Source organism: Brachycentrus maculatus, unplaced genomic scaffold (assembly GCF_059751285.1).
Source record: "Brachycentrus maculatus isolate JH-2025_06_01 unplaced genomic scaffold, ASM5975128v1 h1tg000142l, whole genome shotgun sequence".
Lineage (NCBI taxonomy): Eukaryota > Metazoa > Arthropoda > Insecta > Trichoptera > Brachycentridae > Brachycentrus > Brachycentrus maculatus.
The window spans coordinates 1,569,600-1,594,220 of NW_028280895.1; the positions used below are offsets into that span (position 1 = coordinate 1,569,600).

Sequence of the window (24,621 nt, forward strand, 5' to 3'; positions counted from 1 at the left end):
TTTGATTACGCATTTTTATCGATTGTTGCGCGGTATGATCGATAATCCTGAAATTATCCAGAGCATTGGTCTGTATGTTCCCGATAGTTACCTAAGACAGCGTCGACATAGATTGTTTCACATTCCTATACACAGGACCAACCTGCCGATGGTTATGCCTGTAGGAAGAGCTACCGCTATGTTGAACAATATCACATTGGATATTGATCTGTTCCATGTGTCCGAAGGAGTTTTCCGAAGCGAGATTCTTCTACACATTTAACAAGAGTCTTCTTGTGTAATTTTTAATTTGTTTTTTTAATGTATACGCCTTAAATGTTTGTTTGTAATGTATATATTAATTATTGAATAAATTGAATTGAATTGAATTGAATTGAATTGAATTGAATTACCATCTTCCTCGGTGAGAACTCTCCTATGTCTATTGTGCCTGAGCGGCCCAGTATTCTCTACGTCGTTTCTCGCGTCTCTGTTTACGTCTGCTCTTTCCTTCGGTAAAGTCATCTTTTTGTACTCTTTCACGTCGGGGGGCCGGCCTCTCGGGATAGACTTTAGATAACCACCTCGTGAATATCTTTTCCACGTCCATCCCTGCTAGAGATAGATTAATCACCGAAATCAGCTCAGCAGACCGGTATCCCGCCCAAGGTATCCCTGTAAGCCTTCATATATCGGATCTTGCAAATGTCATCTAACATCCGGCCAAATAAATCTAAAAGTCCACGCTTTTAGCGTACAGCGTCTTATTGATGTGCCTGCCACAACCTGAGCGTGTGAACTCAGCTACAGCACTCGCCCACCACTCTAGTTCAGCCGCCTGGTAGCCCACTTGGCTACCGTTGGCGCACTGGCTATCAGTGGGGGCGTTATTCTCCGCGACTCCTTAGTAGCTTGATTGCGTCGAGAGATCTGCCCGCGCTTGGCAGGATTCAATAACCGCTGGTTCACCCTGTCGGTTTTCCCCGAGGTGATGAGGAAAGCTTCGCATCTAGCCCATGGCTCCACCTCTGCGTCGATGTACCGACCTTTCGTTCGGCCCACCGAGATTTCCTCGTTGGTCACTTCCCTATGTTAAGAGACTGTGAACCCTCAGTCCGATTTTCGTGGAAAACACGCAGTTCGGGACACAAAGCTCGCACTCGAATGTCACAGCAATGACCTGAGCGTCATCAGACGCGGAGGCTGTCAGCCGAGTCGAGAGCACGTCTGCACCCTCCGAGAGGTCAGTGCGTTCGACTCGCCCGCCCAACAATAATGCGGGGCCTGTGGGCTCTACATTAATACCGTCCGAGGCTTTGTTGTTTGTATTCATTATTGGGATATTGTTTTGTGGTGCGGGGGATCATTGTCAAATTTCATTAACATTTTTAGTTATTATATATTGCCAAATGGTAAACAGCGCTTTTTGCTTGGTTAGTAATAGTTACTCCCTTGCTTAATTGAATTTCTTCACAGTGACATTCAGAACACTTTTTTCAATCATTATGCATAGAGCGGGAAAAGGAGAGTTTCTATTTACAATTTTTACAATGGAAAGTTGGAGAGGGGATGGAGAGAGAAGGTTATGTTGCTTCCTGCAGCCAAAGCGTTGTTTGTTTACAGTCCTGCCCGCGTGCGTACGCACGCGGGCAGGACTGTAAACAAACCGTACGGATGCAGTTCTGAATGATATGAGCGCCAGTTTCGGTTATCATGCACCTCGCCTGGCACTCGATCGACTGTGTCGTTTACCGTCCGCCCTTACACGCCGCCGGCGTGTTGTTTGGGTTCTCGACGGCAAGCAGTTGATGTGGACGCGGTGATAGTTCACATAGTCACGCCCTGGGATCCCGTTGGCACACGCCAGGATCCAGTCAGTAAATAAAAAGTAAGCAAGTAGAACGCTTGTAAGTGTCTCCCGCTCTCTAACAACAGTATGTAAAAGATGCTTTTAATTAAAATGTTTCCACAATATGTTAATATTAATTTATTATGCAAAATAAGCAATGCGTACGAATGTTTAAAGTGGTATACAATCCTTTATATGTTTATACACAATTCTTAGTGAATGTCTGTTTCAAGTACCCTTGTAAGGGCGTTTGCGCACTACACGGAATTTTACCGTCCGGCACTTCAGTTAGCATGATAAAACGGATGATTGGCTTGGATTGACTTGTGCTTTTGTCTTTCTTTTTTCGGATCGGTGCGCTCGATCGATGCGTAATCACGGTGCGCGTATATTCGATCACGCTAAACTGTCGTAGTATCTTTTATTTATTTTTTTTAAACGGACTGCCGGACGGTAAAATTCAGTGTAGTACACAAGCCACCCTATGGGATCACAAATATATATTTTTAAACTAAATAATGGTTTTTAACCCTTCCTTTCTGTAAATGTGTAACAAGTACACATTGTATGTAATATCTCCATAAATGTAATAAATAATAAGTTCAGATTTTAGTTTGTTTAATTAGTTTCAGTTCAGGTATTCCTCCATAAAACATTTACGCATTGATTGAATTTTTTTATTAATTACCACCATCATCGGGCACATTATAAAAATATTTTGTGAGAATTTGGAAAAAATTTGTACAACACGTTAAAAAATATGCCAATGAATGATGCGGGTATATTCATGCTAAAAAACCGATATGGAAGAGAACTACTCATTCGGAGTGGGACCAAAATTTAAAATGGCCTTGAAAGGATATTCCAATTTTGAAAAGCAAAGAATGCTTGCTGTACATAGGTACTCCAAGACAAGTACTCATTCTATGTGGACCCAAAATTCAAAATGGCTTTGAAAATAAATTCTAATTTTAAATTGCAAAGAATGCTCGCTGTACATGGGTACCTACTCCAAGACAAGTACTCATTCTATGTGGACCCAAAATTTAAAATGGCTTTGAAAATAAATTCTAATTTTAAATTGCAAAGAATGCTCGCTGTACATGGGTACCTACTCCAAGACAAGTACTCATTCTATGTGGACCCAAAAATCAAAATGAATTTTAAATTACAATTACTGCTCTCTCTACCTGGTACAGGGGGGGTCGACTCGTAAACGTCAGATTGTTCAAAAAACGACCAGAAAATGACGAGACACACTAATACACTAACAAAAACACCAAAACGGGAACGAAAAATACGAGATACCAACAAGTTGTTCAAATATTTCAAATAAATATAGACAGACTATGGTTATAGACAATTATCGATAGAAAAATAGAAATCCGTCTATGAAGAACTTCATAATATTGAGTATTATGCCAAAGTTAAAGTTAAATTTTGCGTATGAAAGTGTAGTTTTTCTTACTTAACACAACGCTTTCTTGAACTTCTGCAGCACCCCCCAAATGCAAAAAATTTAAAAACGCCTAGCCAGACTTCCAAAACGCCCACAAAGGGGCGCTGGCACCCCCGTTAAGAAACATAACTTCAGAAAGTGGTGGGCACTCCTCCCGCCCTTTTAAAATATTGTATTTTCTAGAATTTTAAATATAATATAGTAATTTGAAAATTCTATCGTTTTTGTTTTTGTTGAAAAGCTTTATATTTATACATAGTTTGGGATAATAATTTCAAAAAAGTTACCATTACCATTTACCATTGTAAGGCTGAGTTGAGTAACCATTATTAATCGCCTGAACTCTTTTTATAAATGTCGCGTTTTAGCCGTGACCTTTCTATTTTTGTTTACACTGAAATAAATAAATTTAGATAGTGAAATATCTTCTTTGTAATATTAATATTATAATTTTGAAAATATGTTATACAACAAATTTCAATATAAATACCATTTAACCTGAAAAATGAATGATAAATATTTCGGCGGGTGGATTTGACATTCAGCCGCGGTGAAGTCACGCCCAGCCGGGAGCTTAGTACTTCTAGCCGTTTACGTCACTTCCAGCCGCTGGCGAATATCACTTCCAGCCATAAAAAATCGAGGTAGTTGGCGGTCTTTATATAAAATAGTTAGTCTGTGACCTGGTACTAGAAGACGGTAATCTAGCAACAATGTACTACAATAATGACTGACAAATCTTGATCAAACCTGTATGACAGAATATCATAGAAATTGTAAAACAATAAAAAAAGGTTAGTATTCACTTGGTGAACACTGACCTTTTTCATTGGATTGAGTTCATATAAGTTGAAAAGTTATTATTATATATAACACATATGTATAGTTCCCAATTGTATTAAAAATATATTTATTTTATGTAGATATTAAGCTAGAGGATGAAAAATAATCAAGTTATTTTCACTGAATGTGTTTTTATAATATTGTTTACCTCCGACTTTTCATTAGACAGTTTCTGATTAAATAATGATAATTCTGAATCATGGTTATTTTTGTCTTGGAAATCTAAATTACAATATATAAAATTATATATTTGTATAATGCTGTGTCTTTAAAGTTTAAAAATATAATACAATGTATTAAAAGTAAATATCAAGCCACTTATTGAACTTTTTACTGTGAAACAGATCTTTTTAGGTAAAACCTGAAGGTTTTTTTCTCCATTGGAAAAATATTTTGGATATTTAAAAAAATAATTAAACAATACCTTTTCTACAAAATGCAAAAACAGCACTCTCTGCCCTGTAGCGGGTAAATATTAAGTTTAAAATATACCGCTTTTGCTGGGATATAGTACATTTTCTGGGCATTCCGAAAACATGCTCAACTTAAAATTGTCGATTTTTTATATGTGACATTATTGAAAGGAGTGAGCGATATGTGCTACAACTTGTTATTTTTAGGACATGATTTGAAAAATGTACAATATATTGAAATTTACATGAATCCTTTCTCCGCATGAATCATTGTATTCCCTGTAAGTATTTTAATTTATAAAAATGGGTACCTTTTCTAGAAAGGATGATTTACATGTAGTTTACGGTAACAAATAAAAAAGCATACATTTGGAATCCGAGCTCAGTGGAAAAAATGTCTATAGGAATGCTAATTGTGAGTTTTAATTCTTTCCTTATTGGTGTCGCCGACTTTCAAAATCCGCCAGATCCAATTTTATATGATTTTAAAATAAATACTCTTATCGGAATGCCAATTGTGGGTTTATTGTTTAAAATATTTATATACTTAAAAACCCTCCTAAAAAAAGTGTTGTAGGTATTTCAAATTCCGCTATATTCATGGAACTTGCCTACTGACCCATATCAGCAAATCAGAGAGCGGGGATAGGTAAAAAATTAAGGTGACGTCATTATTGGTTTGTCTCTTATATTTTTTTTATATACTGAAAAAAAATCTAAATAAATGCTAAAATTCTCTATTTCACAATATTTTATCTAAAGATAGACGAATCTTTTAAACACAAATGTTACCCGGAGAATTTTGCATTTTTTGAAGAATCAAATTGCATGGATCTGGCGGATTTTGCAAGTAGACGACACATTTCAGCATTCGAACATCTATGATGCATCGTTTTGCCACACTGAGAGATGGCATGGATATTGTTGCGGTTAGGTTTGTCATCTGATTAGATTGTTGTCTTACAACTGCGATCTGCAAATGATCCTTGTGATTGGGATAGGAAAAATAAGACAATATTTAAAAACAATGATACTTTTATATATTATTGCTAACAGATAGTGTGCTTACAACAAAAATACCTAGAGATTTAGAAAAAAAAAGTTAACTCAAAATTAATTGTTTGTGGTGAAATCATATATTATAATAGTACAATATTTTTAATAAAATGATAAAATAATGGCCGGGTATAAAATTAGGCAACAGAAATGCAAACGTTCTATGATAAGGTAATATTAAATACGTTATAATTATAGTATTAGTTATAAAAAAAAATTGTAACACTTTACACAGCATTTTGCGAAATATATACAATAATCCAATCAAAAGAATATAAAATAAATTAAATGATACTGTGCACAGCAAAAGAGACAAATACTCAAAAGTCCTCAATTTACAGCATTAAGATATAATTTATCATTCATTACTTTAGTTCTCCTAAAATAAATAATAATTGAGAAACTTGAGATCATCGATCACAGTCTCCAGCATTTCCTGTGCGATCTCCACACGAAGTTGCTTCTGCTCAATTGTCAGCAAATTTAGCACAAATTTTGCTAAGACCCTTCTGAGGGCCAAATCTTCGGTTAAAATGGAATGAATGGATCCAACACTAATGCTCACTTCATCAGCAAGTTCTCTTCAGAGAACGTTATTCGACGATCTTGCATGCCAGGGTCCTTACTTGATCAATGACAACATCATTTTTGGATGTTAAGTGCCTACCGGATAGTGTTTCACTCTCCACTGATGAGCGGCCATCTTTGAAGCAGTTATACCACTCTTTTATCTGTGTGGTCCCCATTGCTTCGTCCCCAAACACTTTTTTTAAATTTTGTGGATAGTTTCCACTTGAGAATCGACAAGCTTTAAAGAAAATTTGATGCTTAATGCAACTTTAATAGTTGTTCAACTTTTTCTGTCAAAACTTAAATCCGACGACAATAGCGTACACGTGCTCACTCTTCAACAGCGTGGCAGCGGCTAAGTGGCACTATGGTCATGAAAAAAATTGAAAATGACCACTAGGTATACCTACAAACGGTCATGCTAAGCTCCGCCCTCAAAGCGTTATTTGTTTTGCCAGTAAAAATTATGTTCGGATACTTTTTGAACAGACCTTGTATGTGTGAATAAAGTATGTATTATGCATTCTGCATCATTTTCACACACCGTATTTAAAAATGATAATTTTAATAAATAGCGATATATACTAAGTAAAACTTAAATTAAAAATGGGTACATTTTACCCCAACATGACTGCCAAATAAATTAATGAAATACTTTCTTTTAAATTACGATTAGTGTTAACAAAAGATAAAGTGAATGAATAATTCTGAGAAAGTTGGGAAATTAAGGTAAGTTTTAACTTTTGACATTTCGATAACAATCTAAGAAGAGTATTGACAAAAACTACTCCATAGGCTAGGGGTAAAAAAACCCTAATAATAAAAAAATACACAAATAGTTTGGTTTACAAGCACTCTCTTGCTGATAGTTCATGTTTTAAATAAATGTATGTATTACCGGATGAGCGTGGCACACTCTGGCGACGTCTTCCGCTGCCGCTCCGTATTCTATCGCCAGGACTGCTTCATTGATCAGCTCACCAGCACCCTGCACCACAACAAGCATGTAAATACATTTATTCATGTTTTAGTCTAATATTGAATATTCAATTTAAAGAAATGGTACAATACTCACGGGACCGATGATGTGAGTTCCGAGGATTCTATCAGTCGCTTGATCAGCCAAAACCTTTACAAATCCTTCAGTTTCGTTGTTTGTCTTTGCTCGAGAGTTAGCCATGAAGGGGAACTTTCCAACTTTGTACGCAATACCCTGAAAACATTATTTATTGACACAATACTGCGGTAAGTAAATTGACATGGTTAATAATAATACAACTGATATGTATATATAATATCAAAATCAAACATTCATTTTTAGAATCTACTAAATTGTATTTTACCATTAACCTTCCCCTACCGGTGATATGTATTTACTACAACTCGACTTTTCAAATGAGAATATCAATATAGAATATAATAGATACAGGCCTAGAACTTTAGTATTCTTCCGTAATATAATTACGTATTATAATATAAAGTTATTCATTTTCAGAGACAGAAATAAATAATTTATGAAAAAATTGGGAATAAAATAACCAATACACAAATGTTTCTGTGTGTGCTTGCTTGCTTGCGTTTCTGACGTGCTTTGTTATACACGCATGTCATAACGTGTTTACTCCGCCAGTAGTGCACAGATCGTCTTGCGCGGCGATTGTGTCGCCAAGCCAGCTATTGCGGTTATTTGTGATGTATTTTTTTTCTCGTTTTCAGATAATAACAGAGCTAACAATACAAAATTGTTACATTACAACTTCAACTATGGTCAATAAAAGCAACGTTTAGGAATATTCACATTTTTAAACCACATTTTCATATGGTGTACAAAATATATATAGCGATACAATTCTAGGTATTTAAGTAATAGTTATAACACATGCAGTAATAATTTATGGGAGAAAACATTAGTTGAGGGTGAGGCCGAGTGTTCAATAGGTAATGGGGCATGTAGGTACTTAATAATCATTTTCGGGGAAAGGAAGAATCTATTGTCACAAATTTTATTTTTAAATGTTTAAATAATAAAATACAATTTAGTAGACTCTAAAAAATTAACGTTTAAACTTAATATTCAATATTTAAATTAAATCAAAAGAGAGTTTTAAAAATTAAATACCAAATCTATAAATAACTCACGGCTTTCTTTAGATCCTCTTCAGACTTGCCCACCCAGCCGACTTCGGGATGTGTGTATATAACAGAGGGAACGCAATTGTAGTCGATATGGACTGGCATGCCCTGAAAATCATACCAAACTTGTTTATGTGCACAAAAGAACTGCCAAAGTTGCATCTTTGACTATATCAACCCTTAATTTAGACATACGTAAAAAGTTAGTAACTCGGTTTCCTATGTTTTTTATTCCCACCAAAGTCAAAAGTTATCAAAGTCCGGAAGATGTCCTATCTGGGGCATGGGCTTAGAGGAGAGAAGTGCGAGCTATAGCACCTAATCATAAAAGACATAATAGACGGTCGAAGAGGTGTGGACAGAAGATGAATCTCCTGGCTCCGAAACATACAAGATAGGATGAGGATCATAACTGTTGAGGCTCTGTCTAGAGCTGCCCGAGACAGGGACAAGTCGACATCAGGGGGAGCTGACATGACACGCACAGAAGAAGAATAAGTCAAAACAACCTTCTCTAGTTGTTATGGTACCACTCATGACTGTCTCATTGGTTCTCGCATTCTGCATCTCGCATCCTTCATCTGGTCCCTCTTTATATCATCATAGATGATAGATCTTTTAAAAATATTGGAAAATTGGAAGTTGTTTTAAAACGTGGGGGTGGTGCATCTGGTAGTGCATCCAACTACAACTAAAAACCAGTAAAAACACAAGTAAAAACCAGTGGAATGGTCAGACAATATGAAGCAAATTAAGAATTGCCAATTTGCATTTCTCATAATTTCTTAACTATTAGATGATATTAGATGTCCGCCTCTATAGTTTATTGGTCGGCACGTTTGGCTACCGTTCTGGAGGTCCCGGGTTCGAGGGTCGGGAGGGTCAAATAAATATGTATAAGTGATTTTTTCACTCTAATATTTATTCAATATTACCCTGGACTGGTACCTGAAGCGGAGGGCTGATCACCTTTCCTTCGTGTGTTAAGGATCAACATAACAGTGTATTTATATGATGCAGTGCCCACCATTGGGGTGCGGATAAGATTAGATGCTACATATATGCAATGAAGGTACGCTTACAGTCATTCCTTCCACGCAGACTATTCCCTCGTCCTCTGCTTTGTGCGCCAACATGGGGCCGTGGATACAGTCTCCAATGGCGTACACTCTACAAGAATAAATATTTCACATTACAATCGGTACAAGGAAGGATCTCCAAGGTTGCGGAGAGTAAAGCTAGTTACAAACCCGGACACGATGGTCTGGAATGTTTCATTGACGGGAATCCTGCCTCTGGCATCTGTGATGATTCCAATTTTCTCCAGTCCCAAGTCTTTAGTGTACGGCCGCCGCCCGACACACACCAGTAGAACATCGCAGTCGAGCTACAAAAGCAAACATTGCATTATTACATTTCTGATCACTGAATGCATAATGGATCATTCTCATGATGTGTTATTATTGGCTAATAAATTCATACGAAAAATCACAAGACTATTTATGGGTACTATTCTTATTGAAATCTGTAGAGAACTAAGGGAGATATGAAGGTTTAAACTTTAGATATTTGAATAAAACGAAAAACGGACACCGCTATACGTCATCAAATTTTACATCATCGGGTACGTTATGGGGCGTATCCCTTTATGTATCTGCTTTACGGAGCTGTAATAGTAGTAGTGTGGATTCATTTCTGCGATGTCATTCGTTACCAACTTACGAAAACAATGTTTTTACGAAGGTGAATTTTGCAAAAGTAAATGATGAATGAAAATATTGATTATATCGGCTGTTATAAATACAAAACGAGTCTTACACAATCCTTTATAGGTTGAGTATGTTGAATAAGATATTCCTCCCGAGTGATAATACCCTATTCTTCAAGCTATGTATTCTGATTTTCCAAGTGGTCTTGAGTGCACACTGTAAATGTATTTTTATTACTCACCGAATCTTTCTTTCCATCTTTAGCTGATTCCACGTCAACTTTAATAGTATTCCCGCTTCTTGTCGCTCCTAATACCTTTGTTCCCAGTTTGAAAGACAATCCTTGTTTAGTCAATATTTTTTGGAAGGTTTTGGCCACCTCCATATCAATCCCAACACCTATATTAAAAAGATCACAATGTTTATTATTTATTTATAGATTTGGCGTTTAACCACCCTACCTTCGGGTTATTTTCAGGCATATTTTTTATAAACAAGCAAAAAAATCACAACGTTTGTTGTCACATAATATTTTCAGGTATGAAACCTGACAAAAATTAGTCAGTGTATCCGGTACACATTAAATATTTTTGGAACAGATATATTTTCTCGTGCGCATAGGTCATACGAGTTAGCGCGGAATGATGAAGAAAAACCGCGCGTATCACGTACATTCGTATGTGTAGGGCGGTTAATTTGCAGAACTCCATTTTAATTTATTTGTTAAATGTTAAATCAAACACTGATGTTTTGAGTCTACTAAGTTGTATTTTATTGTTAAAAAACACATAAAAAATTAATTGTGACAATTATTTCGCCTAGTTATGGCATTTTGAAACGAATGTCAAACGAAAGAAGAAAAATTCTTTTGTTAATGGACAATTGTTTGGCTCACACATTAACCTGTCAGCTGAAGCATATACGAGTAGGATTCTTTTCACCAAAACTGCACAGCATTATTGCAACCGCTGGATTGGGGCACTATACGTGCCGTAAAGGTGCATTACAGGGGTCGTTTATTAAACAAAATCTTAAGCAAACATGCAATATGAAGAACTAAAAAAATGATGTGAAAGAGGCCTGCGACATGATTTGTGCTGTATGGTGGTATGTCGTTCGACATTTGTTTGAAAATGGCATAACTAGGTGAAACAACTGTCAAAAAATTTGCGTGTATTTTTAAAAATAAAATATAACTTAGTAGGCTCAAAAAATCAGTGTCTGATTTAACATTTAATATATAATATTTTAACTATTTAAAGCATTAACGTTGTGGGTTATTTTAATGGATTATTTGGAGAAATAAAAATACTGTTTTTTTGATCCTCTTATATTTTTTATTAAAAACTAACTAGTTTCGGCAACGACCTGTTGCCCTCTTCAGGGTTTGTTTTTTAACTAGTTATAAAACAAACCCCGAAGAGGGCAACAGGTAGTTGCCGAAACTAGTTGGTTTTTAATAATAAAAAAGTGAGTCGATAAAAAAACAAAGTGTTTTTATTTCTTGAAATAATATTTAATAGATAAATTTATTATGTATAATAAAATGTGTAAATTTTCAAATGTGTACCTCCGATGGAATCCAGAAATTCGACAGCTGTAACTTTAGCGCCTAATCTTTGCCACACGGATCCTAATTCCAGGCCGATGACTCCGGCTCCGATGACTACTAAATGTTCGGGAACTTTTTTTAAACTCAAAGCACCGGTTGAAGACACTATCGTTTCCTCATCCACCTAAAACCAGATTCTGATCAGCAAAACCAAATACAATTGTAATTTCTGTCATGAAACTCAAGTGAGTCTCGTGATAATAGCACTTTGTTCTGATTTAAACCCCTCCCCACTGAACCGAGAAACTCTAACTTTATTACAGGTCTCCACTTGAGATGAAACATCTATCATTTTTATGAAAGAAGATGGAAGTCTGAGCAACCCAAGGTGTACGGTCTAGCATTTGGTTGGCTAAAGTGATCAATTTATATACTTCTGTAACGTTCGTCATTCTGCCATTATTTAACATACATATTGCATTAATTTTTGGAACTTGTATATATGCCATAGTCTTGAATCCCTTTCACTTGTTAGTGGCAATTCAATATGTACATTTGGAAGTACATCAGACTGTGGCGCCATCAGTTGAGAAATTTGTAAAATATATACCATATATATAGCTTACGCCATGTTTGTTTCACCTCAAAATGAGACAGCTATAACATTGATATATCATCCGTAGGGTAAATAATCCAGTGTCTGATAGAATGAATAATAAATTGTTCTCCATTTTTCAATTGAAATTTAGCTAAATCTTCATTATGCATTTGAGAAAATTCCTAATATTTTCATAGATATTAATCAAACACAAAGTGTAGCAATGTCCATACCGTAATCCCGGGGAATGGTGTAACTTCAGATCCAGTCGCAATGAGGATATTTTTTGTATTCACCGTGTCAACTGTACCATCGGTTTTTTGAACTGTAACTTGTCCGGGGGCAGTGATTTCGCCGTGGCCATTCAGGGACGTTATCTGAAAAGTACATAGACATAATAATATCGGTTATTTTTTACAGTACGAATCATCCTCAGTCGGCAAGTAACTAACAATCACTATGCTGACTTTTCTACAATGATAATTTTTAGTACCTTATTTTTCTTAAAGAGTTGAGCGATACCTCCGGTTAAAGATTTGACAACTCCTTCCTTCACGCTCATCATCTTGTCGAGGTTCAGGGAGACGTTGGACACGTCGATTCCTCTCTCCTTGAGGTCGTTTCCGTGGGCCATGTGGTAGTAATGGGAGTTGTTGAGGAGCGCCTTGGAAGGAATGCATCCCACATTCAGGCACGTCCCGCCGAGGGTGGGGTCCTTCTCCACTGCTACAACCTACAATAATATCCACACTGCATTTTGTTTACTTATATTATTAACATTTCCTCTCTCAAAGTAATGAGATTATTAAAACAATTTGATTATTAACACATTGTTTGCGGGAAACGCTTAAAAGTGTCTTTTATTTAAACTTCATGTACAGAAAATAAATAAGTACATTGGCAGGCAGAGCGAGAGATGCTTATAAGCATTCTATTTACTTACTTATGGTATAGCGCGAGGAACGCCAAAAAATATTGTACAGATCAGAATTGGGTTTGCGATAAGGGTCGGGGTTGATGAAAAAACTGTCCGACAGCAATGTGATAAGAGTCAAACATCTCCAGATTTAATTTTCATCCAGTAGCAGACTCGCGTCCCGTCGGCCCACCAGTCTTCTTCATTTAGTGTCCCTTCACCAGTGGGCAGGAGGCCACACACTGGTGTTTGTTTATAAAAATTTGAAACTGACCTTCGAGGCTGTTATATATTCCAGTTCGTTTTCTCTAAATTCTCAAATTTTTGTCACCATAATTAGGTGGAGAAGGTGATATTTATTGATGGACAATAGATTCCTAACTGTCCATCGAACCTCCTCCCCTAGTTTTTCCCTCTATTTCCTTCCCTAAAATCCCTTTTTCCTTTGCCTTCCTCATTATCATTAATTTATGATTTACGTTTTTTTTTAATGTTCAAGCACTATCTACCCTCTGATTGCAAACAGCTGTATATGGTATCAAACGATTTGACCAATATCACTAGTCTGTTTTTGGTTGGTTGGATCTTTTCTGTACATGAAGTTTAAATAAATAAATATATTTTTGTTCACAGTTGTCATTTCTCATATACAAAGTGAATAGGAGAGTATGTACCTTCATGCCGAGTTGAGCGGCCTTGATGGCTGCGACGTATCCCCCCGGGCCGGTACCGATAACCACCAGGTCCGCATCGTGTGTGGAATAGCTGCGGACTCCCAGTAGACCCACTCTCTGTTAAAAAACAAAACTAGTTATTTCCAAACTTCCTAATTTTCCCAACAACAAAAGAATAACGTTCCTTATTTCATCCTCACCTGGCACTGCTGTACATCAAACAATTTGTTAGATTCCCAAACCTCGATATAGAATGTATAAACCTCTAAACTCTTTTCCAGAGCACTAAAAATAAATCTAATTTTTCACTTTACAACCCACAGGTTCGCAAAATTATTAAACCTGTATTGTATAAATATATTTGGAATTCATGAAACATGACAACCTGCTTTCTGAAATCTGCTCACATCGCTCACTCCTTTCAAGAACGTCATAAATCAAAAAACTTGATTTTTCAGGAGAGCGTTTTTAAAGTTTAAAAATATAACACAATGTATTAAAAATAAATGTCACTTATTAAACTTTTTATTGTGCAACACATCTTTTTAGGTAAAACCTGAAGGTTTTTTCTCCATTTGAAAAATATTTAATATATTAAAAAAATAATGAAACAATACCTTTCCTTCAAAATGCAAAAACAACACTTTCTGCCCTGTAGCGGGTAAATATTAAGTTAAAAATATGCTTCTTTTGCTGGGATATAGTACATTTTCTGGGCATTCTGAATACATCCACAACTGAAAATTGTCAATTTTTGATTTATGACGTTCTTGAAAGGAGTGAGCGACATGTCCAAAATCATTAAAAATTAGGAAATCCAAAGCATTTTGATAATATTGCCCGTTTAGTGTTAAACTTTTTCTTATATGTACTTATAAAAAAAATTTGTAGAAAAGAGGAATATTTGTGTTTTTATTATTTACAAAAATACTTCAATTTCATACTATTTCTGTGAGCCTAAGCGGCTCATAGGCTAAAGATCTTTATAGTGCTAAAAATCCGGATATTTTTTTAGGTGTTCAGGAGAATGACCTATACAAAAAAAACAATGGTTAAATAATAAAGCAGTATTTTATAAAAAAGTAATATTTTATTTACTTAAATGTTGTGAGTTCTCATTTATTCAGTTAAATATTTTTAAACAAACCCTTAAAACTTGAATAATTAAATATATTAATATGCAAAAAATTCAAAATACAATTACTATTTTCTGTAAAGCTAAAATTACTTATAATAATAAAAATACTAAACAAAATACTTATAAGCTAAATGTATACAGATTGCACATAAGAAAAAAATTTAAACAAAGCCATATCTATGCAGGTCCTAAATTAAAGTTCATGCAATCAAGTTGTACAACCTGCTTCCATGATCCACAAAGTCATTACAAATATAAACTAAATATAAAAGGGCTATTTATAAATGGATAATGGAAGTGGGTAGATCTGAAATAGACTCCATCATTTGGCCATGTCGTATTTGATTGCATGTCATAACCACTTTTCTTTCATATAATTTTATAAATAAATTTTATAAAAAAACTAGGTGATGGCAATTTGTAATCAAATGTATGATTCAATAAAAATGGTGAACAAATTCTACACAAGGATAGGATTTAAAGGCTTGAGATGGACTACAGATTATTATTTAATGAGACATTATCGTATGAAGTATAATTAACACATTGCCGTCGAACGGTTTTTTCATCAATCGCGACCCTAACTATATTCAGACAGTCTGCCACCCGACCCTCAGTATACTAATCACAAGTAACCGCTAACCCGATTCCCATCTGTACAATATTTTTTGGTTTCTCTCGCGCTCTATGTTAAATTGCAACTCAAACCTCGCACCTAAACTAGAACCGTCTGACTTGAAGAGCGCTACCATCTAATTAGTGGCACTCCAGCACGGACCAACGAGTCATGTGACACCTTGAGTGATTCTAATTCGACGCCTAAGGGTACTTGTCGCGGAGCTCTTGTCAGGAGCTAGCCGACCCCGGCTCTTTCCAACCCACCTCCTTATCTTCTATGGTTTAGGCCCATTCGTGGGTGATTGTTGCGGCTCGTGGTTCTATTGAACATCCTCCAGTTCATGAAGGATCCGTACAGTGTTCGCGTAGTTATCCCACGAAAGTTCCCCTGTGCTGGTGCCCAACACCAATAATTAGGCCACGCTGGGTCACCTTCCATCCTTTCTCCTTTAGTGCCGTCTCACCCTCCCCCCGTGCGTACGGGTGCAGTTCTGGATGATTTGAGCGCCGGTTTCGGTTGTCATGTACCCCGCCTAGCATTCAATCGACTGTGTCGTTCTACCGTCAGTCCCCACACGCCGCCCACGTGTTGTTTGGGTTCTCGACGGCGAGCAGTTGATGTGGACGTGGCGATAATTTATGTAGTCATGCCCTGGAATCCCGTTGGCACACGCCAGGATCCAGTCAGTGGAGAACTTGGATGCGGCCGACTCGGCAAGTTTGGCGCCATCCACTGACTCTCTCAACCGCTTTGCGAAAAGCTTTTTGGTCTCGAGATCATTTTTGCTCTTGTTTGCAGCCATCCGCTCTTGGCACCAACGCATCTATCTATGGATAAGATCCAGATTGAAACACGCCTGCGCCAGAGGGAGGGAGTCCCGCAGTTTAACCAGAAGAAGGATCGGTATGGAATATGCGAACGAGGGGATTTCGCGACCTCCATCTCTGGTAGATGCGTGGAAGTATCCCTGTTGCCGCCACCCCTGTCGTACGGACTGGTTTGTCGTACGGAGTGCTTTCGGTCTTGAATATCCGCAACCAAGCTTTGACGAACTCCTCGAGGGGCGGGGAGCCCACATTACCATCTTCCTCGGTGAGAACTCTCCTATGTCTATTGTGCCTGAGCGGCCCAGTATTGTCTACGTCGTTTCTCGCGCCTCTGTTTACGTCTGCTCTTTCCTTCGGTAAAGTCATCTTTTTGGACTCTTTCACGTCGGGGGGCCGGCCTCTCGGGATAGACTTTAGATAACCACCTCGTGAATATCTTTTCCACGTCCATCCCTGCTAGAGCTAGATTAATCACCGAAATCAGCTCAGCAGACCGGTATCCCGCCCAAGGCATCCCTGTAAATGCCTTCATATATCGGATCTTGCAAATGTCATCTAACATCCGGCCAAATAAATCTAAAAGTCCACGCTTTTAGCGTACAGCGTCTTATTGATGTGCCTGCCACAACCTGAGCGTATGAACTCAGCTACAGCACTCGCCCACCACTCTAGTTCAGCCGCCTGGTAGCCCACTTGGCTACCGTTGGCGCACTGGCTATCAGTGAGGGCGTTATTCTCCGCGACTCCTTAGTAGCTTGATTGCATCGAGAGATCTGCCCGCGCTTGGCCGGATTCAATAACCGCTGGTTCACCCTGTCGGTTTTCCCCGAGTTGATGAGGAAAGCTTCGCATCTAGCCCATAGCTCCACCTCTGCGTCGATGTACCGAGCTTTTATTTGGCCCACCGAGATTTCCTCCTTGGTCACTTCCCTATGTTTAGAGACTGTGAACCCTCAGTCCGATTTTCGTAGAAAACACACAGTTCGGGATACAAAGCTCGCACACGAATGTCACAGCAATTACCTAAGCGTCATCAGAGTCGAGAGCACGTCTGCACCCTCCGAGAGTTCGGTGCAGTCGACTCGCCCGCCCAGCAATGATGCGGGGCCTGTGGGCTCCACATTAATACTGTCCGAGGCTTTGTTGTTTGTGTTCGTTATTGGGATATTGTTTTGTGGTGCAGGGATCATTGTCAAATGATCCCCCGCAAATTTCATTAACATTTTTAGTTATTATATATTGCCAAACGGTAAACAGCCCTTTTTGCTTGGCTAGATCCTCTGGGATGAACCAACCCCCAAAGAGTAATAGTTACTCCCTTGCTTAATTGAATTTCTTTACATTGACATTCAGAACACTTTTTTCAATCATTATGCATAGAGCGGGAAAAGGAGAGTTTCTATTTACAATTTTTACAATGGAAAGTTGGAGAGGGGATGGAGAGAGAAGGTTACGTTGCTTCCTGCAGCCAAAGCGTTGTTTGTTTACAGTCCTGCCCGCGTGCGTACGGATGCAGTTCTGAATGATATGAGCGTCAGTTTCGGTTATCATGCACCTCGCCTGGCACTCGATCGACTGTGTCGTTTACCGTCCGCCCTTACACGCCGCCGGAGTGTTGTTTGGGTTCTCGACGGCAAGCAGTTGATGTGGACGCAGTGATAGTTCACACAGTCACGCCCTGGGATCCCGTTGGCACACGCCAGGATCCAGTCATTAAATAAAAAGTAAGCAAGTAGAACGCTTGTAAGTGTCTCCCGCTTTCTAACAACAGTATGTAAAAGATGCTTTTAATTAAAATGTTTCCACAATGTGTTAATATTAATTTACTATGCAAAATAAGCAATGCGTACAAATGTATAAAGTGGTATACAATCCTTTATATGTTTATACACAATTCTTAGTGAATGTCTGTTTCAAGTACCCTTGTAAGGGCGTTTGCGCACTACACGGAATTTTACCGTCCGGCACTTCAGTTAGCATGATAAAACGGATGATTGGCTTGGATTGGCTTGTGCTTTTGTCTTTCTTTTTTCGGATCGGTGCGCTCGATCGGTGCGTGATCACGGTGCGTGATCGATTCGATTACGCTAAACTGTCGTAGTATCTTTTATTTATTTTTTTTAAACGGATTGCCGGACGGTAAAATTCCGTGTAGTACACAAGCACCCTATGGGAATGGTTTTTAACCCTTCCTTTCCGTAAATGTGTAACAAGTACACATTGCTTGTTATATCTCGATAAATGTTATAAATAATAAGTTCAGATTTTAGTTAGTTTAATTAGTTTCAGTTCAAGTATTCCTCCATAAAACATTTACGCATTGATTGAATTTTTTTTTATGAATTACCACCATCATCGGGCACATTATAAAAATATTTTGTGAGAATTCGGAAAAAAATTGTACAACACGTTAAAAAATATGCCAATGAATGATGCGGGTATATTCATGCTAAAAAACCGATATGGAAGAGAACTCATTCGAAGTGGGACCAAAATTTAAAATGGCCTTGAAAGGATATTCCAATTTTGAAAAGCAAAGAATGCTCGCTGTACATAGGTACCTACTCCAAGACAAGTACTCATTCTATGTGGACCCAAAATTCAAAATGGCTTTGAAAATAAATTCTAATTTTAAATTGCAATGAATGCTCGCTGTACATAGGTACCTACTCCAAGACAAGTACTCATTCTATGTGGACCCAAAATTCAAAATGGCTTTGAAAATAAATTCTAATTTTAAATTGCAAAGAATGCTCGCTGTACATAGGTACCTACTCCAAGACAAGTACTCATTCTATGTGGACCCAAAATTCAAAATGACCCTGAAAATAAGTTCCAATTTTAAATTACAATCAATGCTCTCTCTACCTGGTACTAGAAGACGGAGATTGCTAGATGCAACAATGTACTACAATAATGACTGACAAATCTTGATCAAACCTGTATGACAGAATATCATAGAAATTGTAAAACAATAAAAAAAGGTTAGTATTCACTTGGTGAACACTGACCTTTTTCATTGGATTGAGTTCAGATAAGTTGAAAAGTTATTATTATATATAACACATATGTATAGTTCCTAATTGTATTAAAAATATATTTATTTTATGTAGATATTAAGCTAGAGGATGAAAAATAATCAAGTAATTTTCACTGAATGTATTTTTATAATATTGTTTACCTCCGACTTTTCATTAGACAGTTTCTGATTAAATAATGATAATTCTGAATCATGGTTATTTTTGTCTTGGAAATCTAAATTACAATATATAAAATCATATATTTGTATAATGCTTATATCACTATAATTCCGCATTGCGCAAAATCTTCCTTATAAACACATATCGCTCACTCCTTTCAACAACGTCATAAATCAAAAAACCTGATTTTTCAGGAAAACGTTTTTAAAGTTTAAAAATATAATACAATGTATTAAAAATAAATATCAAGACACTTATTGAACTTTTTACTGTGAAACAGATCTTTTTAGGTAAAACCTGAAGGTTTTTTCTCCATTTGAAAATATTTAGTATATTTAAAAAAATAATTAAACAATACCTTTTCTACAAAATGCAAAAACAACACTTTCTGCCCTGTTGCGGGGAAATATTAAGTTTAAAATATACCACTTTTGCTGGGATATAGTACATTTTCTGGGCATTCCGAAAACATGCTCAACTTAAAATTGTCGATTTTTTATATGTGACATTATTGAAAGGAGTGAGCGATATGTGCTACAACTTGTTATTTTTAGGACATGATTTGAAAAATGTACAATATATTGAAATTGACATGAATCCTTTCTCCGCATGAATCATTGTATTCCCTGTAAGTATTTTAATTTATAAAAATGGGTACCTTTTCTAGAAAGGATGATTTACATGTAGTTTACGGTAACAAATAAAAAAGCATACATTTGGAATCCGAGCTCAGTGGAAAAAATGTCTCGCATTTGATGTGACAGAGTGCACAGTGAATCACTTAATATGCACATTTTAAATGCAGTTCAAATATGTTTTTCATGACCTATGGTCTATTCATATTTATAAACCTTTCAATTCATCATTGTTTTAATTTTTTTATGTATGGTTAAATGTCTAAAAAGCCAGTTGCGAAAAGAGCCCGTTTTTCACTATGAATTATTAGAATGAATATACATATTTGTTTCAGAATCCCTTTAACTGTCAATTATTTTAAGTGCAACAATATTAACTGAATATCAAATATGATTTAATTTTTTAGTTAAAAATATAATCTTGCCATTATATTTATTTAAATACACATCGACTATAACTTGAGAATGTGTCCGTCATGGGCAACTCTGAAAAGCGCCTAAACTGTGGTGATTCCATCAAATATGTTATTCTTTTAAATTTAAATAAAATAATCGAATAATAACATATGGCGTTGGAGAGTTCCAAACGGTTAAGATGCACGGAAAAATTTAAATAATCTGTAGATTCTTCTCCGTCTTATTCCTCATTACTGAGGGTTGTGACCCTTGTGGAAGCAATGACTCTTCTCCAGTTATCCCTTGACTGCGCTGCACGTAGAGCTCCAACCACCGAGGTGCCTGCTGCTGCCTTAACTTGATCGGTCCATCGTGTGGGGATCTTCTTCTCCCTGTCTTCCAGGTTACCGATCACAACCAGTCGTTCCAGGCTACACTCATTGCATGTGCAACGTGTCCAAAGAACCGAAGAAATCGAATCTATAGATATTGTAAAGTAAAGAAAGCTCGAGTAGTTTGCCCCATTGTACGAGGAGAAAGAATACCAATAAATAATTATTTTAAGACAATGTTGAAGGGAATTTGAGTGGTTCTACTGTAGCATTAAGGGCGTTTGTCCACTGCACGGGATTTCACCATCCGGCAGTCCGGTTTTGAAAAATGAAAACGACTACGACAGTTTAGCGTTATTGAATTTACGCGCAACATGTTCACGCACCGATCAAGAGCTCTGATCCGAAGAAAGATGGACAAAACCACAAGCCAATCGTTGTTTTAAAACGCTAACTGACGTGCCGAACGGTAAAATTGCACGGAATTCCGGGTAGTGGACAAGCGCCCTAGGTCAGTCACTTTGCAGACTAAGTAAAATTTACCACAATGTCCAACGAGTGCCTTTCCGTGAGGAGTGGGACAACAGGAAGATCGCAATTTTAAGTTCTTTTGTATTCTTGCCACTATGGAAATTATATTATATATGTATTGAAATTGCTTGATGCATGAAATTTTATATTCGCAACATATATGCAGATATTTATCAATAAATAACTATAGAAAAGGTTTTTTTTATTTATTCTATTATTTTATTTATTTTATTTATCCTCTAATTCAGATTATTATTTTTTTTTTCTGTATTAGTAAAAACATGACAAATTAAATAATATACAATATATTATTTTTTGACGTCTCATCAAAGATGAAGAAGAATATGGAAGTCTGGGCATTTATGGGGCTGACGACCGTCATAGGCTGGTTTAAGTGATCACTTTACACATGTAAATTCATATTCTTCTTCATCTTTGATGAGATGTCAAAAAATAATATGAAAAATACTCCTTTAATCGGAGATAATCCAGATTTGTGAACAAGTATTTGGACACACTCAAAATGTTGTAAATATATGATATATTCCGAACCCCCTTATCCGCACTCCAATGGTGCATAGGGCACTGCATTAAATAAACGCAGTGTTATCTTGATTGTTAATTAACATACGAAGGAAAGGTGATCAGCCCTCCGCTTCAGGTACCAGTCCAAGGTAATATTGAATAAATATTAGAGTGAAAAAATCACTTTTATTTGACCCTCCCTGGGAATCGAACCCGGGACCTCCGGCTGACCATTACACTACGGAGGCGGACACATATGATATAAGTACCCCTTTATGTATGAATTAACTAACCGTCACGCTGCTTCTATTTTCTGCCTACACCTGCATATAGGCAAAGAGAATAGAATGCCACACCAATCTGCCTTTTCAAAAAATCTTTGTCTCTTCCACATTCATGTATCTCCTCATACTGCCGATTATTCCGACTCCTGATTCAGTGGTCAGCCACTTTTGGGTATTTGAAATACTTGATCATGTTTTCCTCGGTCTTTCTCTGCTCCTATTTCCAACTAAATTCACCTCATAAATTTGTTTTACGGTTCTTTCCTCATTCGTTCCAAATGGTCAAACCATCCCAACACACCTTTCTTCATTTTATTGATAATGCTTATTTTGGCTTTGCATTCTTTCCTTATTTGTGTCGCCGACTTTCAAAATCCGCCAGATCCAATTTTATAAGATTTAAAAATAAATACTCTATAGGAATGCTAATTGTGAGTTTTAATTCTTTCCTTATTGGTGTCGCCGACTTTCAAAATCCGCCAGATCCAATTTTATATGATTTTAAAATAAATAGTCTTATCGGAATGCCAATTGTGGGTTTTATTGTTTAAAATATTTATATACTTAAAAACCCTCCTAAAAAAAGTGTTGTATATCAAATTCCGCTATATACATGGAACTTGCCTACTGACCCATATCAGCCAATCAGAGAGCGGGGATAGGTAAAAAATTCATGTGACGTCATTATTGGTTTGTCTCTTATATTTTTTTTAAATACTGAAAAAAAATCTAAATAAATGCTAAAATTCTCTATTTCACAATATTTTATCTAAAGATAGACAAATCTTTTAAACACAAATGTTACCCGGAGAATTTTGCATTTTTTGAAGAATCAAATTACATGGATCTGGCGGATTTTGCAAGTAGACGACACATTTCAGCATTCGAACATCTATGATGCATCGTTTTGCCACACTGAGAGATGGCATGGATATTGTTGCGGTTAGGTTTGTCATCTGATTAGATTGTTGTCTTACAACTGCGATCTGCAAATGATCCTTGTGATTGGGATAGGAAAAATAAGACAATATTTAAAAACAATGATACTTTTATATATTATTGCTAACAGATAGTGTGCTTACAACAAAAATACCTAGAGATTTAGAAAAAAAAGTTAACTCAAAATTAATTGTTTGTGGTGAAATCATATATTATAATAGTACAATATTTTTAATAAAATGATAAAATAATGGCCATGTATAAAATTAGGCAACAGAAATGCAAACGTTCTATGATAAGGTAATATTAAATACATAATAATTATAGTATTAGTTATAAAAAAAAATTGAAACACTTTACACAGAATTTTGCAAAATATATACAATAATCCAATCAAAAGAATTTAAAATAAATTAAATGATACTGTGCACAGCAAAAGAGACAAATACTCAAAAGTCCTCAATTTACAGCATTAAGATATAATTTATCATTCGTTACTTTAGTTCTCCTAAAATAGCCTCCCGGCATGAGTACGGCAGTTACCCACAATAGCACTTCCGTACAAAAAGACTATCCAACTTAGTGAACCGACATTGTTCTGGTGGAAGGAATAAGTATCGAGTTGTGGGTGATTAAAAATTAATAGGTTTTCCGCAGTAAGCCATTAGATTTGCCTCTCTCAGCGCCTCCGCACAAGTCTGAAAAAAAGAAATAAACTTGTTGAAATATGTGAAAAGACTTCATCTCTCTTGCTAACCTCTCAAACAAACAAACAAAATAAATTCTTAAGTAGTTAGGATGAGATATTGTATGTACGGTTATACGAGATCTGTTCAAAAAGTGTCCGCCTTTAATTCATAAAAACAACATTTATTGAGATACAATTAAATGAAACTAATCCCCTTCAAACTAGTCCCCTTGAGCTGCTACGCACTTCTCCCAACGGTTCTGCCACTGCCGGAAGCAACGCTGGAAAGACTCTATTTGTATGGCGCGCAGGTGGTCCGTCGCAATGCTCTTGATGTCTTCCCTGGTCTGAAATCTGATCCCTTTCAAATGCATTTTTAGCTGGGGAAAAAGCCAGAAATCACAGGGAGTGTATTGAGAAACTTGAGATCATCGATCGCAGTCTCCAGCATTTCCTGTGCGATCTCCACACCAAGTTGCTTCTGCTCAATTGTCAGCAAATTTAGCGCAAATTTTGCTAAGACCCTTCTGAGGGCCAAATCTTCGGTTAAAATGGAATGAATGGATCCAACACTAATGCTCACTTCATCAGCAAGTTCTCTTCAGAGAACGTTATTCGACGATCTTGCATGCCAGGGTCCTTACTTGATCAACGACAACATCATTTTTGGATGTTAAGTGCCTACCGGATAGTGTTTCACTCTCCACTGATGAGCGGCCATCTTTGAAGCAGTTATACCACTCTTTTATCTGTGTG

General features: G+C 36.6%; 2 protein-coding genes across 2 annotated transcripts in view; both read right to left on the reverse strand.

The window, feature by feature from the left end:
* Positions 1-421: 421 nt before the first annotated feature.
* LOC148309002 (dihydrolipoyl dehydrogenase, mitochondrial-like) lies at positions 422-13,888 on the reverse strand. The gene is made up of 13 exons (XM_088260756.1): positions 13,752-13,888; positions 12,655-12,894; positions 12,395-12,538; positions 11,582-11,747; positions 10,253-10,410; positions 9,553-9,689; positions 9,385-9,472; positions 8,309-8,410; positions 7,245-7,382; positions 7,068-7,157; positions 6,004-6,062; positions 849-1,066; positions 422-591 (listed from the first exon to the last, which is right to left on the reverse strand). The coding sequence occupies exons 1-13, from the start codon at positions 13,755-13,757 to the stop codon at positions 422-424; spliced, it is 1,716 nt and encodes a 571-aa protein (XP_088116882.1). The 5' UTR covers positions 13,758-13,888.
* Positions 13,889-23,268: 9,380 nt separating this feature from the next.
* The window catches only part of LOC148309003 (dihydrolipoyl dehydrogenase-like), a 35,671-nt gene continuing 34,318 nt past the window's right edge, over positions 23,269-24,621 (reverse strand). Inside the window, exon 12 of the mRNA XM_088260817.1 lies at positions 23,269-23,875. Coding sequence (XP_088116943.1) covers positions 23,810-23,875 — 66 coding nt within the window. The 3' untranslated portion in view covers positions 23,269-23,809. The remainder of the gene's footprint in view (positions 23,876-24,621) is intronic.